This window comes from Camelus dromedarius, chromosome 5 (assembly GCF_036321535.1).
Source record: "Camelus dromedarius isolate mCamDro1 chromosome 5, mCamDro1.pat, whole genome shotgun sequence".
In the NCBI taxonomy this organism is placed as follows: domain Eukaryota; kingdom Metazoa; phylum Chordata; class Mammalia; order Artiodactyla; family Camelidae; genus Camelus; species Camelus dromedarius.
The window spans coordinates 228495-243778 of record NC_087440.1 but is presented as its reverse complement, the minus strand read 5'-3'; the positions used below and the strand labels follow the sequence as shown (position 1 = coordinate 243778).

The 15284-nt window shown below is 40.6% G+C and overlaps 1 protein-coding gene across 3 annotated transcripts in view; it reads right to left on the bottom strand.

The window, feature by feature from the left end:
- Positions 1-14315, bottom strand: part of USP3 (ubiquitin specific peptidase 3) — an 82275-nt gene extending 67960 nt beyond the window's left edge. For 2 of the 3 annotated variants that reach the window (XR_010380803.1, XM_064485444.1), the window contains exon 1: positions 14181-14315. Coding sequence is in view for 1 of the 3 variants with exons in the window: in XM_064485444.1 (XP_064341514.1) it covers positions 14181-14271 (91 nt within the window). In the remaining 2 variants the exon portion in view is untranslated. The remainder of the gene's footprint in view (positions 1-14180) is intronic. The other variant, XM_064485445.1, reaches the window with a different exon arrangement.
- Positions 14316-15284: the final 969 nt, after the last annotated feature.

The following is a 15284-nucleotide window of genomic DNA, read 5'->3' as shown; positions in this document are numbered from 1 at the left end:
CAGGTGGTGACACTTTTTGGTATAATAGTTTATAGTTTTAACTCTATCGTTTTAACTCTGAAGACCATACTCATGTTTTATACACATAAAAAAGTAAAATCAGCAAGGATGAGGTGGGAGAAAAATCTAAAATGGAAATCAAACACAAACAAATGAAGCTAACTGCATGTCAAGTAAATAAGTGTATTAAAAGAGGGAAGGAAACTAACCCAAATAACTTTTGAACGTAATACTTTATACACTGTCAGTATACAGACAAAAAGAACTATAAACAAATATTGATCTCTAGTTATAAGGTATGGGTTAGCAGCTCGGACCTGATTTCTCTGCTTATGGAACTGAGCGAACAAGTACGAACGCTGAGGATAATGGGAACCAGATTCTCACTGATGGGGACAGAAAGAGCAAGACTAGACCTGTAGGGCTGAACTGGAGTTCAGGTATCAGTATGAACTCATGGTCTCACACACACACACACAAAGAGATACAGACATGTCTGTTTATTTATGTTTCTTAGCTCCTATTTGCTGAGAAATCTTACTTTATAAATCTTACTCCCCACTAGAAGGAAGGAGGGCTACTTGGAGAAATGACTGATTTCAGGACTAGGGCAGGCCACGCCTGGGGCGTCTGGCTGTGCCAGGAAGAACGGCCTCCAAGAACAATGGGGGCATCTCAAAATTATGGCTTAAAGGGGCTCCCACTAGGCAAATCTAAAACAATTTGAGCCTCAAAATAAGTAACAGAGTATCACAGAATAAAATAAAAATCTATGAGTCCGTGTTAATAAAATAAATGAATAAATAAATGGGAGAGAAAGGAAAGCTCTTCCCTATATATATTTAGGAGAAATAAGAGATAGAAAATCTACATCTTGCAATCATCCTAGTAATAACTAATTCAGTTAAGAATCATCAATGGATGCTAAATTACTGGGTGCAAGTCTGACGAGGAACAAGACATCCATAAAATTACAAAGCATCTCCTACAAGTTACTTATTAATAATAAAGGGGAAAAGAGTAAATTTACAGTGGAATAACCTTGCAAATACTACCTTAATAAAATAATAGAAGTTAACATCACCGGAATGAGACAAACAACCTCACATGCCTCTTGACACGATGCCCTGAGAAGACACATTACTTCTGCAGTACTCCCACCAAAACGATGCATAACTTCAACCTAATCATAAGGAAACATCAGGAAAACTCGAATTGAAGTACATTCTATGAAATAATTGGCCTGTATTCTTCAAAAATAAGATGTGAAAGACAAAGAAAGGATAAGGAACTATTCCAGATTAAAGGAGACTAAAGATTGATCTCAACTAAATGAAAAGCATGATCTTGGATTAGATCTGTGGGAGGTGGGGGGGGGGACAAAAAAGGGGAAATAGCTATAAAGGACATTACTGGAACAACTGGAGAACTCTGAGTATGGAATGTGCATTAGATAATACTATTGTACTAGTTATTAAATGTCCTTGTTTTGACCAATATCCTGTACTTACTGAAAAGAAAGTCTTTGTTCTTGGCGGGGGGCGGGGTACCTAAACTATTTATGGATGAAGGTGCATTAGGTCTGCAAATTACTAGGCAGTGGGGAGGTGGGCAGGGGCTGGGGGGGCAGGAAGAGGGTGGATAAAAAGAAGATGCACACGTAACACAAGTGTGGGAAAATGTTGACAACTGGATGGGAGTTCTCTGTACTATTCTTAATGTTTCTTTAAGTATGAAACTGTATCAAAATAAAAAGGTTTTTTGAGATTAAAGAAATTTTATTCTTTACTTCCAATTAAGAACATGTTTTTTTTTTCATTATGAAACACAAGGGAAAAGGTTAAATTACTATCGTGCAGAGCCAAAGAGTACTATAAACCTGACATTAACTTCCCTTTATTGATGGATGATGAACTAATCTAGTAAAAATAGTACAACATATTGACTGCAGTAGTCCAAGTGGCTTTACAACTATGTTTCTTTTACATACCCAACGTCTGGCTTGTGATCTGGCTTCCCAAGCAGAGTCAAACCCTTGGGCTTACCTACTCTCTCTGCTGACTCTGGTAATAGCAACAATACTTTGCTCTGTTCATTGGGGAAGGTAAATCTGAGTTTGAACTTTGACTCAAATACAGTACTGCAAAATTTCAGTTTGAGTGATTTAACTCTCTGGAGGGTAACTAATCAGATCCATTTCTCAGCACTTTGCCCTAAAAACCAGATTAAAAATATTTCATTTAAAAATAGACACCAAATTAAGTATGGCAGACCAACTTCTTGCTTCCCTCTCTTCTCCATCCTAATTTCCCACTAAACCGGACAATAAAGAAATTAAGTTGATATTAACTCCCAAAGATAAAGAGAACATGTGAGGCCAGCAAAGCAGATAAAAGATTTCAACACATTTTTGAGAGTCAGGAAGAAGTTAGAGGAGCAGTAACAACCTAAGCAGCGTGAAGGAAGCTACAACCTAAGTGCTGGCAGAGGAAAGTGTAGACAGGAGGGGTCTCTGGGTTCAGGGACACTGAGCACAGCAGACAGCAAAGGTACGGATGGGACTGAACACAAGGGGGTCCAAGGGCTGTGATGAACGACTGATTCACAGAACTTCCTACGTCCTGATGTCAGAACATCAGTGGCCAAGTGTACAGCCGCCAGATGGAAAACTGAAAAACTAAATGCTGCAAAAAAACAAAAAAACTCCACAAAGATGTCTTTCTCCATTGAAGAAGGTAGCCTGCTCCCCGACCTCACAGTGAAGCCCACTGCAGACAAGCCTCACCCTTACAGACGAATGTTACAGACAAACTTACATAGCTTTTCAGTGCCTCACTCTTCTATGAAAAGATAGACAAAGATAAAACAAGACCCTCGAAGAAAACATCTTGTCTGGGAGAATCATTTTGAAAAGAAACAGAGGAACCCAGAGGAAACAGGAACAATGCAGGGAGCACAGAAAAGCTTCAAAACAAACTCTAAAACCCAGAAGTAATAAGAAAAGATATAGCAAAGGAACAGGAACAGAATGGATGAAACAGCAATGGTCAGAAAAATGAGAAAAAGCCCTTAAATTAAGAATATTATCATCAAAATTCAATAGAAAGAGTGGAAGGGAAAAAAAAAAAAAAGGAAGAAGCTCAGGAACTCGAACCAAAAGGCAAAGAAATAAAAAGATAAGAAAATTACAGGTTCCACCCAGGGCGCTCAACATTCAATTAACAGGAGCTGTACAAAGAGAATGCAGCAACGAGGAGATTTCAGTATGGGAGGATGAGTGTACTCTCCAATGTGCAGACTGAAAAGTCCCCTGAGCACCCATGGCAACAAAAGGAAAACTAACCAGGCGAAGACACATCGTTCTGAAGTTCCAGACCACCAAGGCTGGAGGGAAGAGCCTGAAAGTTTCCAGGAAAAAAAAGTAAAAGGACCCACATGAAGGAACAGTAATCAGGAGGGCATCAGGCTTCTCAACAGAGGCACTGGAAGCCTAAAAACAAAGGAACATTGCTCTCAAAATTCTAAAAGAAAATCTTTTCAAACTAATAGTCTACAGTCAGTCCAGCAATCAAGTATTAAAGGTAAAATCAAAGTGTCAGACTTGCATGGGGTCAAAAGCTTGCCTCCCCCGAGAAGGGAGCTAAATGATGTAATCCAGCAAAAATGGTCTAATAAACCAAGGAAAAGAAAGACCTGGGATCTAGGAAATGGGAGATCCAATACAAGAGAACAGCAAGGGAATCACAGGATAAAAACTGCCCAACCGGCCCAGAGAAGACTCAGCTCAGATGGGAGCCAGAGCGCTCCGGAAAGGAGGTCTTCAGGAAAAAAAAAAAAAAAAAAGCTAAGAGATTACGTGTTTAAAGTGCTAGGAAAATAATACTCATAGACATTTGACAGATTTATAGGTTACATTCGGGAGAAAATGTGTAGAAGTCAAAGTAAGCAATTTTTTAAAAAGGCAGTTATTAACTCAAGGAAAAATAAAATGCCAGGCAAGAAAAGAAGCAGTCACCATATTAATCAAAAATTGTAATCTAACTATACTGAGAAATGGAGAGAGGGGCAGAGGGGAGGGTAACGCAAACACTAATGTCCTCATTTACCATAGCAAGATGTCAAGAGATGATACCTAAAATGGATAAATTAAGAAATAACAGTATATTACTTAGATGCATGTAGGTAAATATGAGAGAGAAAACTAAATCGAGCTGAAAGCAGTTGTCTGTGGACAGGAGGACTGGCGGTGGCGGAGGAGACTGCTCTTCTATTTTAAACCATTTGATACTATGACTTAACTGTGTGTGTGTGTGTGTGTGTGTGTGTGTGTAACTTTTTGAAAACATGAATTAATCTTTAAAAAGTAGATTGATGTAACAGCCATATCAATTCATGAAGTTGCCCAAACCATTTTTTTCATCTTAAAAAAAAATGCCTAAACTCTATTACATGAAATAAAAATTACAATAGCAGTTTATCATCTGGGGCCAGGCACCTACTGAATTCCCTGAACACTACAAGGCTAATTTGCAGAGCTAATGATATGTTTCCTCTGCTAAAGAATGTAATTTCAAAGCTGGTCAAAATTTGTCATCTATATGTTAACAAATCCAGATACCTACAGAGCCAGAAAAGACAGGGCATCTGGTCCTGCTGATTTCCTACACAGAGGCAAATTCTGACCCATAAGACTGGTCCCCTCACTGGCTCAAACATTCTATTCTATTTTGAAATGGATTTCTGAGATCAGTTTTCAACATCAAATGAAAATAAAATATAGAAAGAAGGTATGTGAAACTTCATGGTCTCAAAAACTGTAAAGCACTAGACACACTTGTAATCACTCGTTCTATCACAAACTCAGACCTGTTCACATCCACTTTGGTGAAAACCACCTAATGAAGCTAGCATGCTTTATCTGTTCTGCAGTCTTTGGCTAAATGCTGGAACTGTGCCCCGAACTCCAAATGAGAGGAAAGGGTAGTGGGGACAAGGATTAAAACCACTGAAGTCAAAGCAGACGACTAAGTCAGAGTCAAATGGGCCACTCTGGCCTTTAAACGACCAGATACAAATTAACTGCATAAAAATTACCAGGAGTTTATATTGTTTCAAAAAGAACTCTCCCTAGGAAGCTGATGATACAGAGAATGAACACAAGAGCCATGAATCACTTAAGAAAAATTCTGGCATCTAATATTCCCATCTATTTAATATAGCAAGATCTGATGCAATTCCACGCTCTTGCCAACAACCTGAGTAAGCGAATCCATGGTTAAACAACAGGGGGATTTTCAAAAGAAATGAATCAAGCTATAAATGTAAACACCATACAACTATTATTTCAAAACAAAAGCAAGTGTATGCAATATAAGAAAAGATGCATATATATATTTTAGAGGAAGCACTCACTTCCATAAATAAGTAAAACAATTAAGAGGGTTAGGGAGCTCTTATTATCAGAGACTTCACTTAGAGCGCAGGTCTAGTTTCTGCAGTGCACAGTTCTCTTCCCAGTTTTTTGTGGTTATATAATAAAGGTTGCACTAAAGCACAAAGTGGCGGTGGAGGGGGCGGGGAATCACCACAGTTGTACTTACAGGTGTGCTGGGAAGCTATTCTTTTAAAATCAATGGGTCTATTTATGAAGATACGGAAAGAAAAAACATAAACTAGGCACATGTTTATACTCTGCTTAAAGGGCTAGAAACCCAATATAACAGAAAATATGCACCTGTAAACTCCAATAACTGTTCTAATTATTTAACAAAAACCAAGAGTTGGAATTTTTTTTACAACCAATAGGTACAATTTAAAAATCTGATCCACACTTCCCCAAAAATATCTATTAATTATTCAAATAAAAAATACACAAAAGCCTGAAAAAAATTCTTAAATGAGGCTCTTAAAAAACTATACACAAACAAAATACTTGAAATAACTGAAATGAAACTGATGCAGTTAAATTAAATTGGAATTAAATTCTCACAGCATGAATTAGAGCTCTGGCAGCTGCTTCATACACCTAAGGTGAAGCTTGAGTCTTTAGCTGTAGAGAACAGTTTCTCCAATCAACATTTCCATCCACATTTAACAATTTCCCCAATCCACATTTGCATCCATCTCACAATTAACATTCAAAGTAATTCAGATGGAAAATAGAGTTAATCTCAATTTTACTGTGTGACACTAAAATAAAAAATATCAATCAACAATTTAAGTGTCAGCCCCAGATGATCTAAGTTAAGTTGCTTTTTAAAAATATTATATTAGAATATTTCTCCAACATATTATCTATCAATTATCCCAGGGAAACAATCTGTGGCAAAAAGAAAAAAAATTGCTCCCTAGAAATTTCAGCATGATCTTCACAAACTTTGACCAAAAATCTTACCATCCCAATACTGTGCAACAAATGTTCAAAACAAAGGAATGAACAATAATCTATTATTTAAAAAAGAATATCTGAACATGTTCAGTAAGGACAAAGATTTAAAGAAGCTAAAACAACAAGTGTAATATCACAGTCAGTTACATTAAACCTGCAGGGACATGACAGCTAATCACCAGCCTGCTCGTCCTGGTGATGAGATAGTACAAGAACAGTCCATAAAGGTCTTCAAGGCGGGTCAAGGATAAATAGGCAAGCAGATTTCTACAAGACTGCCTTAAACCCAACAAGAACAAAGAAACAAGTATCAGGAAAGAACATCAACTCAAAATGGATAGAGCTACTCAAACCTAAAGCAGAGTACCAAGTCTCCAGATAAAATCCAGTTGGTTATATCTTTTCAAAGACACAAGTTGGTTCATATTCAAAATAAATTCTCAATTCCCTCCTCAAAAGTCTTATAAAATATAATTAGCTAGCACTGATTAATGGTGAAGTATTTAACACAAACACTAAGACAACTATGAACTTCATTTTTCAATGTCCAAGTTTAATTTCAATAGTTTTCAAAGTGAAATTGCTTTCCTAAACTCATCTGCATTTTATACATCTGTAAATAGCACACATATACCTACTTTTCAGTATGTCTTTAAGAAGGAGGGGGAGAAAAAAGGGAGGGAAGTCTGTTTTAAGCACTGCAGTCTAAAGACTATAATTAACTTTTATAAGAAATGCAATTGGAAAATCTTAGAATATAACTAAATGGAATCAACAAAGTATACTGCCTAAAAGCAAAGATTCAAATAACCTCTGAGCTACCAAGAGGCAAAAGCAAAATTGCCTATCTTAAGAATTCTCTCCCCCACCCCCACCCCATAACAAACCACCTCCAAGAATTTCCTCTAGAAGAAAAAAAATGAAGGAATGGGACAGGGCAACTTCAAGAAGAGAGACACGTTTATAAAACACCCAAAAGCTAACTGAAGGTTGGTTTATCTGCACTAAAGTAATGTGAATTTCAGCCTACAAAAAAAAAAAATTAGATCTGAACTGAAATTAAAACATTCAAAAACAGTTCTCTTCCAAATTGTACTAACCCATCTTGTTCCAACTTGCTGGCATTTTAATCAAACAGGGGGAGGAAGCACTAATCAAATACAGAATTTTAAAATAAATTATTTTCAAAATGTAGAATTTAAAATGTACTTTCACATCAAAAATCTTCAAAGGAATTATTTCCTGTATGTTTCCAAACACTTAGAATTCTTTAAATTTATCAGACATTAAGTGACTAGATGACAAAATTAAGCCCCTGCTTTTACAAAGGCACGCTAAAACACATGGTTTGAATGGTATCTGAATTTAAGCTTTGGGCTCTCTCTAATACCCCCAAGCATCTTAAGCAACTGTTAATCTCTGTCTCAGTTTCACAATGTATGAAACAGGAAAAACTACAAGGATAGGTAGTTAATTAGCCAGGATTAAATGCTAGCAAATGGCTTTGAAGTTACTTTATATTGTTCTCAGTTCTCCTCCTACTCAGTAAAACTAAGAGATGAGAAAACATCTGGAATTGCTATATATATTAACATCTGCAGACTCACAGCAGTTAAAAGATGATTTGTGTTTACAAATTTCTAAGCCAAAGATCATTCAACAATCCGGAAGGATTTCAGGATACAATCGCAATGAACAGTTTTTAGATAAATTTCCTTTCATTCTGAAAGATACCTGCCCTTACATACGTTCTCAAAACAGACTATTACAAATCACCAAGCATCTTGAGAGGTCTTGGCACAAAACAATTCTAGGAAAGATGAACAAGCTGTTACTGTTGTTAATGTTATTCTCAGCATTCTAAGCTGTCAATCAAGGTAAGCTTCATCATAAATACACTCTCCAAAAAGTACTAGCCCCTGCTGAGAATCTAAGTACTTCCTTCTAAGCCATCTGTCCAGAAAAGCTCTATTAAAACACCTAGAATGCATTTGCTCTCATGTTTAAAGGAGCTTTGAATAAATATAAAATACTAAAATACATTAAGCCATAGACATTTTTTCCGCTTCGGACACTGATAAACTACTACCCAAGTCTGTCTGAATGCCTAGGTTGAACACAAAACCCATAGGTTAAGAAACTTAATCAAAGGAGATCAACATTTTTTTCAAAGAAAAAAACATAATACAGCTCAAGAAGAGGGAGAAAACTCAAAAACAAAGTAGGTTGGGGGAAACATAATTGTAAATTACTCCCTGATAGAAGAGGGACTCAATTACATTTTAAAACAGGAATTTAAGTTTCTCAATGAGCTACAAACTAAATTACTCACTGTTCTGCTTACTGAGCTACAAACATTAGAAGAACCTAAGTATTTCTAAATCTGGTTTGAAGGATCCAAAATTAATCTATTATGTTCCAGCAAAGAAGGAAATTGCATAAATTTCAATGAGGAAAAAGTGGGATGTTATAAGAGCCTAAGGCTAATGATGAGAATGAATTATTTTGAGAATAAAGGAGAAACCGAAACAAAAGAGTCTGAATTCTTCCCTCCACCTCGTCCTTTCTTCTTAGGCCATGAAGGATATTCCTCGTACACTACTAAGAATACCATTTAGAAAATAACTTTGACCCATTTGTCAAAACTTCACAACAACAACAAAATGTGAGGCTGAATCCCTAGACTGCAGCCTCTTCACACACACATGGAGCACATTCTGAATCCCAGGCCTTTCACATCTCTACCAATTAGTCAGAGACCCTGGAAATATGCTGAGGCTCCTTTAAGGTTCTGGAGCTGGAGCTGAGGGTGGAATACCGCCAGAAAAACTAGAAAAACAAATTACATTTGACTTAAGCTTACAAACATTACCAAAAAAGTTTAAATTCCCCAGAAAAGTATATAAAATTCAAATACTTATCTTCCAAATCAATGTGAAAAAAGGATCACCTGTCCACTGACTTTTTTTTTAAACTGGCCCATCCACATTTATTACTAAAATGTCCACCTGCCCATCTATAAACACAGAATGTCAAAAGAATACAAATTCACTGTGGTAACACCACCACAGATGGTCATTTGCTCACAATCCGAAGTTTACAGACTGAAAACCGGGAGTGAGGACTGGTGAAAGCATTCTGGGGAGAAGCTCTCTTACTTTTCATTTATTTTCAACATAAAGTTTAAGGCCATTCCAACCACCATCTAAATGGGGAAAAGTTCATTCATTAAGTAAATGTTCACTGAGTGTCTTATTATGTGCTAGTTACTTAATAAATATTTCATACTGGGTTACTAAAAAGCAATAAATGCATTTGACCTAATGATGAACAAATGACTGATCCTATCCAGAAAAATGTAGTCTACTGGGCATACAAGCATGTTCTTTAGATGTAGGTTGTGAGAGAAATACAATATAAAATAACCCATCACTCTGTGATAGTGATTTCTCACCTTTATCACAAACTTCAAGTTTACTACCAATGACAAGGAATCAACACTCAGAACTCCATCCTACTAAATGAAGCTTCAAAAAAAAAAAAAAAAAAAAGAGTTACTCTCCATACAGCCAAAACTGCAAAACGTTTACTTAATCTACACTTACTTTTCTTAGGTAATGTGAGGGAGAGCTGTACTGGAAACTTTAAGAGGCATTCTCAACTCTTTGAAGAATTAATCAGGGGAAAATTCTCATGTCTATGCTATTAAAATATCTCCAATTTAACTGGCTATTCAACCCAAACCCTTGAAGTCTTTGGCTTTCCTTAGTTATTAAAACAGTTGTATTTAGGGCATCTTTTTAAACAATTTGTGTTTTTTTTCCCTCAGTATTTTGCCACTGGTTCAACTCTTTTACCCATAAAAATAAATGCCCAAACCTCCAGCTTCTGAAAATAACATCTGGTATGTGCACTTAACAAAAACCTTGAGAGGATGTCCTAGTTTTTATTTAAAATGTTTTCATTTAAAACAAGAATGCCTTTAGCAAAATTAGACATAAATCAACTTTTACCTTATTAGGAAATTGCTATTTTCAACATTTACCTTAAACCACAACATGGATTTATCTTCTAACCAGTCAGCTTCCTGTCTCTCCCCAACTAGATTAGACTGTAACTTTTTTGAGAGCAAAGGACTACTGGACCCCATGATCTGGTTCTAGCTAATATATTTCACAAACTCTGTTAAGTCTCCACATACACATAAATGTTGCTAGTTTTAAGGCCTTAAGGAATTCTTTAATATTCTAAAGCTAGTTTGATAACAGCAGGTGTCTTTAACTGTTACTACAGTTGTTTACTAGTGAGTTCTCAGAGTGTGGTCCTGAGCCCCTTAGAGTTTCCAAAACCCTTTCAGAGGGTACATGAAGTCAAACTATTTTCATAAACAGTATTGATGTTATTTTTATTGTTTACCCTCATTCTCTCACAAGCATGCAATGGAGTTTTCCAGAAGCTACATGATGTATGGCATCTCAAGAGACAATGCAAAAAGACAGATATGAAAATCTGTCTTCTAGTAAGCCAGACAAAAGAAAAGTTGCAAAAAATTAAAATACTGCCACTCTTCCCACCAAATTTTTGTTCTGAAAGTAGTTATTTTATATAAAGTATTATTTCTGTTAACAAGCAATGGACTTACTACTGTCAACTGTAAATGATTTAATAAATACATATTTAAATTTTTTCTTTTAATTTCTAGTTCAGCAATATCAATAGATAAAAGCCACACAAACAAAGGCTCTTTGGGTTCTCAATAATTTTTAAGAGCATAAAGGTGCCCTGAAAATAAAAAGCTTGAGAACCATTGTGGTACACAATTACACGGCAAATACAACAGAATGTACCCAGTGCCTTCCATAGATAAGAAGCTCAAGTTAATTCTAAGGCATAATTACTTCTTACACCGCCTAATCTTGTTGAGTAATACATCTCCTTGTAAAACATAATTCAGCATAAAACCAGTCTGTCCTAGGCCCTATTTAAGGGGCTTTAGATTTTTAGATCCAAAGTCCGCTTTATAAAGATGTTCTGATCTATAAGACCACCTATAACTTGAACAGTGTGTAGGAGTTTCTCAAAAGTTTTCACAAAAATTACCTTGTTCATCCTAACAGCAACCTGTGAAGTAAACGTTTTCTTTAACAGATGACATAATGAAACCAAGCCGACACTCAGAGGAAACAGAACTACTTTCCAAGGATGTACTGCTACCTCGGAGAGCCTAGGATGTTGGTCTTTTGCAATCTGCTTGGCTGCCTCAAGGCTGTTTCACTGTGGTGTAACTGCAAGCTCCCAAAGAACACAAGGCAAGGGCATTACTTTTATGATCCCCGTGCCAAAACAGAGATTTTCCCCTCCCTAATAAGAAGGCAATCAGACTCAATACCCGGTCACCACATTATTCAACACACTGGCTACCCTTTTGGTGCCCTACCAAAAAGGAAAAAAAGAAAAAGAAAAAGAGAAAGGAAGAAATCCAAGTGTTGGAGAATAAATACCAGCATACATAATATTCCAAGATGATGAATTAGTTAAGGACTCATAGATTTAATAATCATTTAGTCACTGAAACAACAGGCAGGCAAGAACAAGATCAAGCTCAATACAAAAACATGAGATTACATCAATGAATGGATGCCAATAGGTTAAAATGGGAGGCCCACACGAAATGGGTTCAATTCACAGCACATGAACAGAAGGGGAAAACCCACATAAAGGTGCGAAACTAGCTTTATTCGTTCTATAAATCCAAGCACATGACTAAACCACCCTCCCAAAGCAATGCCACAAACTTTGTCGCAAGATGCAAAGATGCCATCTTACCCCTTAGACACAAACCACTAGTCCCCTAGGGCCAGACATACTAGTTTGTTCTTTTTATCAGCACAAACCTCTTGGTTATGCTCCATTTTCACTTAACTTCCACAAGAGATACTCAATTTTCTGCATTTCCTTTCCACAGACAAGTGGACACTCTGACTGACAAAGGCAAGACTGACTCACAACAGGGTATCTGCCACTTACATAAACTCTTTCCTTTTTTTAAATGCATGTGTCCAGTGAGGCTATTTTAAAATTTTAAGTGATTTTTACCCAGAAAAAGGCAGAAGTGTGCTGTCTGCTTTGTATCCCTGTAGTTTAACCGCAGATGATCAAGGGTAATTTCATCATTCCTCATGAGGTATGCTTTTCCTAGTGTTTACTTTGGTCATTTTTCTTTTCAAATCTCTTTTGGGAAAATTAAGTTACAGTTATAGCACCACAGCTATAGCTACAATTATAATTAACGCATCACCAACTAATTTGTAAAGCAGTTTGATACACCTTATTTGTTGTTTCATACTCAACATTTACTGTGGAAGAAACATTCGTAGGTAAATTTCTGCACCCTCATAAAAGGACTGCAATATTGCACTGTGAAACCAATTAACCGGTTAATCTTTATAGACTTCATGCAGAAAAAGATAATCTGACTTTACAAAGGCAAGCACAGCTTCAAACCTCTGGGAGCTCAAGGAAACCGCACTTATTTCTATTCCTTATCCTACAGTACAATTTTCTTTGTGGCGTTACCTATGTTTTTCTCCAAGGACATAATCATCATATTGAAGTAACCTGTCAAAAGTGTTAAGGCATTCTCTAAAGTATCTTCCCTGCTGCAACCCACAAGGAGAAACGTCACACAGCTAAATCGTATCATTGCTGTTTTCTTGCCTTTATTTCGTCAGATGAACTTAAGATTTAAAAAAAAAAACCCCACAATTCGAATTTTACACTGCAACCCACGCTACCAGTGATCATCTCAAAGCTAATAAACAAAGACTGTCGGCGGCACCAGGGCCCTACCAGGAAGTAATCAAAGCAGTGTGGCCGGTGCGACCCTAAGTCGCTAGAGCAGACAATAAGAGGGCACTGGGGCTTCCAAGGGGCCCGGCAGAAGGAGTTAAGATGCTTAGGCAACGCAAAAGCATTACATAAACCTAATAACTGTCCTAAAGCACATGAACTCGGGAATCCCAAGGCAATTTCAGACAACCCCAAAGATTTGAAAGGCGACTCGAGCCGCCCCTCCAAAGCAGCTGCTCAATCAGCCTTCCGAGCTTTTACGCCCGAAGCCTGTTTTCAAACTTCACCCTCCCTAGCTGATGAAAGACTCCGACCTCGGCCGCCTGAGTTCGGAGCACCTCCTGGGGCTCGGGGCTCCCGCCCGCCCCGCGTGGATCTGGTTGCCGGAGCATGCGGGGAAGGGAAAGGAAGCGGGGCCGGGGCAGGTAGCGAAGGGCCCCAGCGCGCTCCGCAGCCCAGACAAAGCTTCGCCCCGAGAGCGGCGCTCTTCTCGTGCGGTCGAGGACGAGACGCAACTCGAGCCCCGCCACACGTGCGGCCGCCTTGTGCGGGCAGGACACCCACCCCCGCCGCCCCCGACCCGGCGACACGGGCCAGCACAGCCCCCGGGCACTGGAAGGCGGCGCGGGGGCGCAAGCCGCGCGGGCCGGGGTCCCCGCCCGCCGCCGCCCCCACGCGCTGTGGCCCCCGCGGGCTCCAGCCCCTCGCGGGCCTCTCCTTTGCCGGCAGGACCGTCGGGCCGCGGGAAACAAAGGAGCCGCCGCCGCCGCTCCGCCCGCCGCCGCTCCGCTCACCTCGCCGCGTACCCCTCCCCAGCCGCCGAGCCCGGCTCGCCCTCACCCCTCCCCGCGTCCGCGCGCCGGCCGCCCGCGGCCCCTAGACGGCAGGCCCGGCGGAGCCGGGGCCTCGGGTGCGCGGCAGGGCCGCCTGGGGCCGCACTCACCGCTGCAGCACCAGGACGACGGGGAGCCGTTGGGGAACTTGGCTGAGTCCGGAGCGATGCAGACGCTGGAGCTGAGGTGCGGACACTCCATGGCCACGAGGAGGGCGGCGAGAGGGACTGAGGCTCCCGGACGCGGCGGGGGGTGGGGGACCGAGGGACTCTGAAGGCTCCGTCTGGGGTCGCTCCTTGCCGGGCGCTCGGCCGACGGCGGCTGCGTCCCGAGCCCTTGCGTCAAAGAAAGCAAAAGCTTCCGGGCGCCGGGTTTTCCTGCCCGCCGTCTCCAGGAGCCCGGCTCCGGAAAACGTGGTACTCCGGAATCCGGGTTCTGCCGCCACCCCTAGGCTGGGGGCTTCCGTCTTCCCAGGCCGGCCCCGCCCCGCCCCTGGGCAGGCCCCGCCTCCAGCCTCGGCCCCGCCCCCGTCCTCTCCCGCGGGGGTGGGGTCCCGGTGCTCGCAGGAGGGTGGCGCGGAGTCAGGGTACGCTCGGAAGTGACTTTCCCAACTCCGCTGCGCCAAGCACCCGCGGTTTCCCCCCGCCCCGAGAAGGGTGGGGCGCCAAGCTGGGGCACGCCTGGCCAGTCTGCTGCTTTTACCGCGGCCCAGCGATTGCTCGCAGTCATAGAAGACTGATTCTGTGTAGTGTGGGGTGGTCTTACTAAACCATGGTAGCAAATATGGCCACACAGGAAAGTGTGAAGAAGAAAGTAAAAACCACTCGGGCAGACAGGCACTGTAGCCCCCATTTTACACACGAAGGTACAAGCTCAGAGAAGTTAAGCGCCTGGCCCCTGGTGGCCCAGCGAGCTGCGTAGATCCCAGAGCAGTACAGCGTTAGTGCTTTTCTCCCTGCAGCAGGTGCGATACTGACCGGATTCTAGGTTCTGAACAAGTGGCCTTAGCCAGCCATCTAGGTGCTGAATGGCTGGGCCCGCGGGGGCGCTCATGAACAAACCCTGGCACTGTGACTCACCATCTGCGTTACCTCCAGCGCGTGGTGGGACAGTCTTACCTCACCATCAGGTGTAAGTCTTAAGTGAGATAGATGAAACCTGGGTTTGCTTAGCGCGAGGTCCCAGTTACCAGGTGATAAAAAGGGAAGGCATCT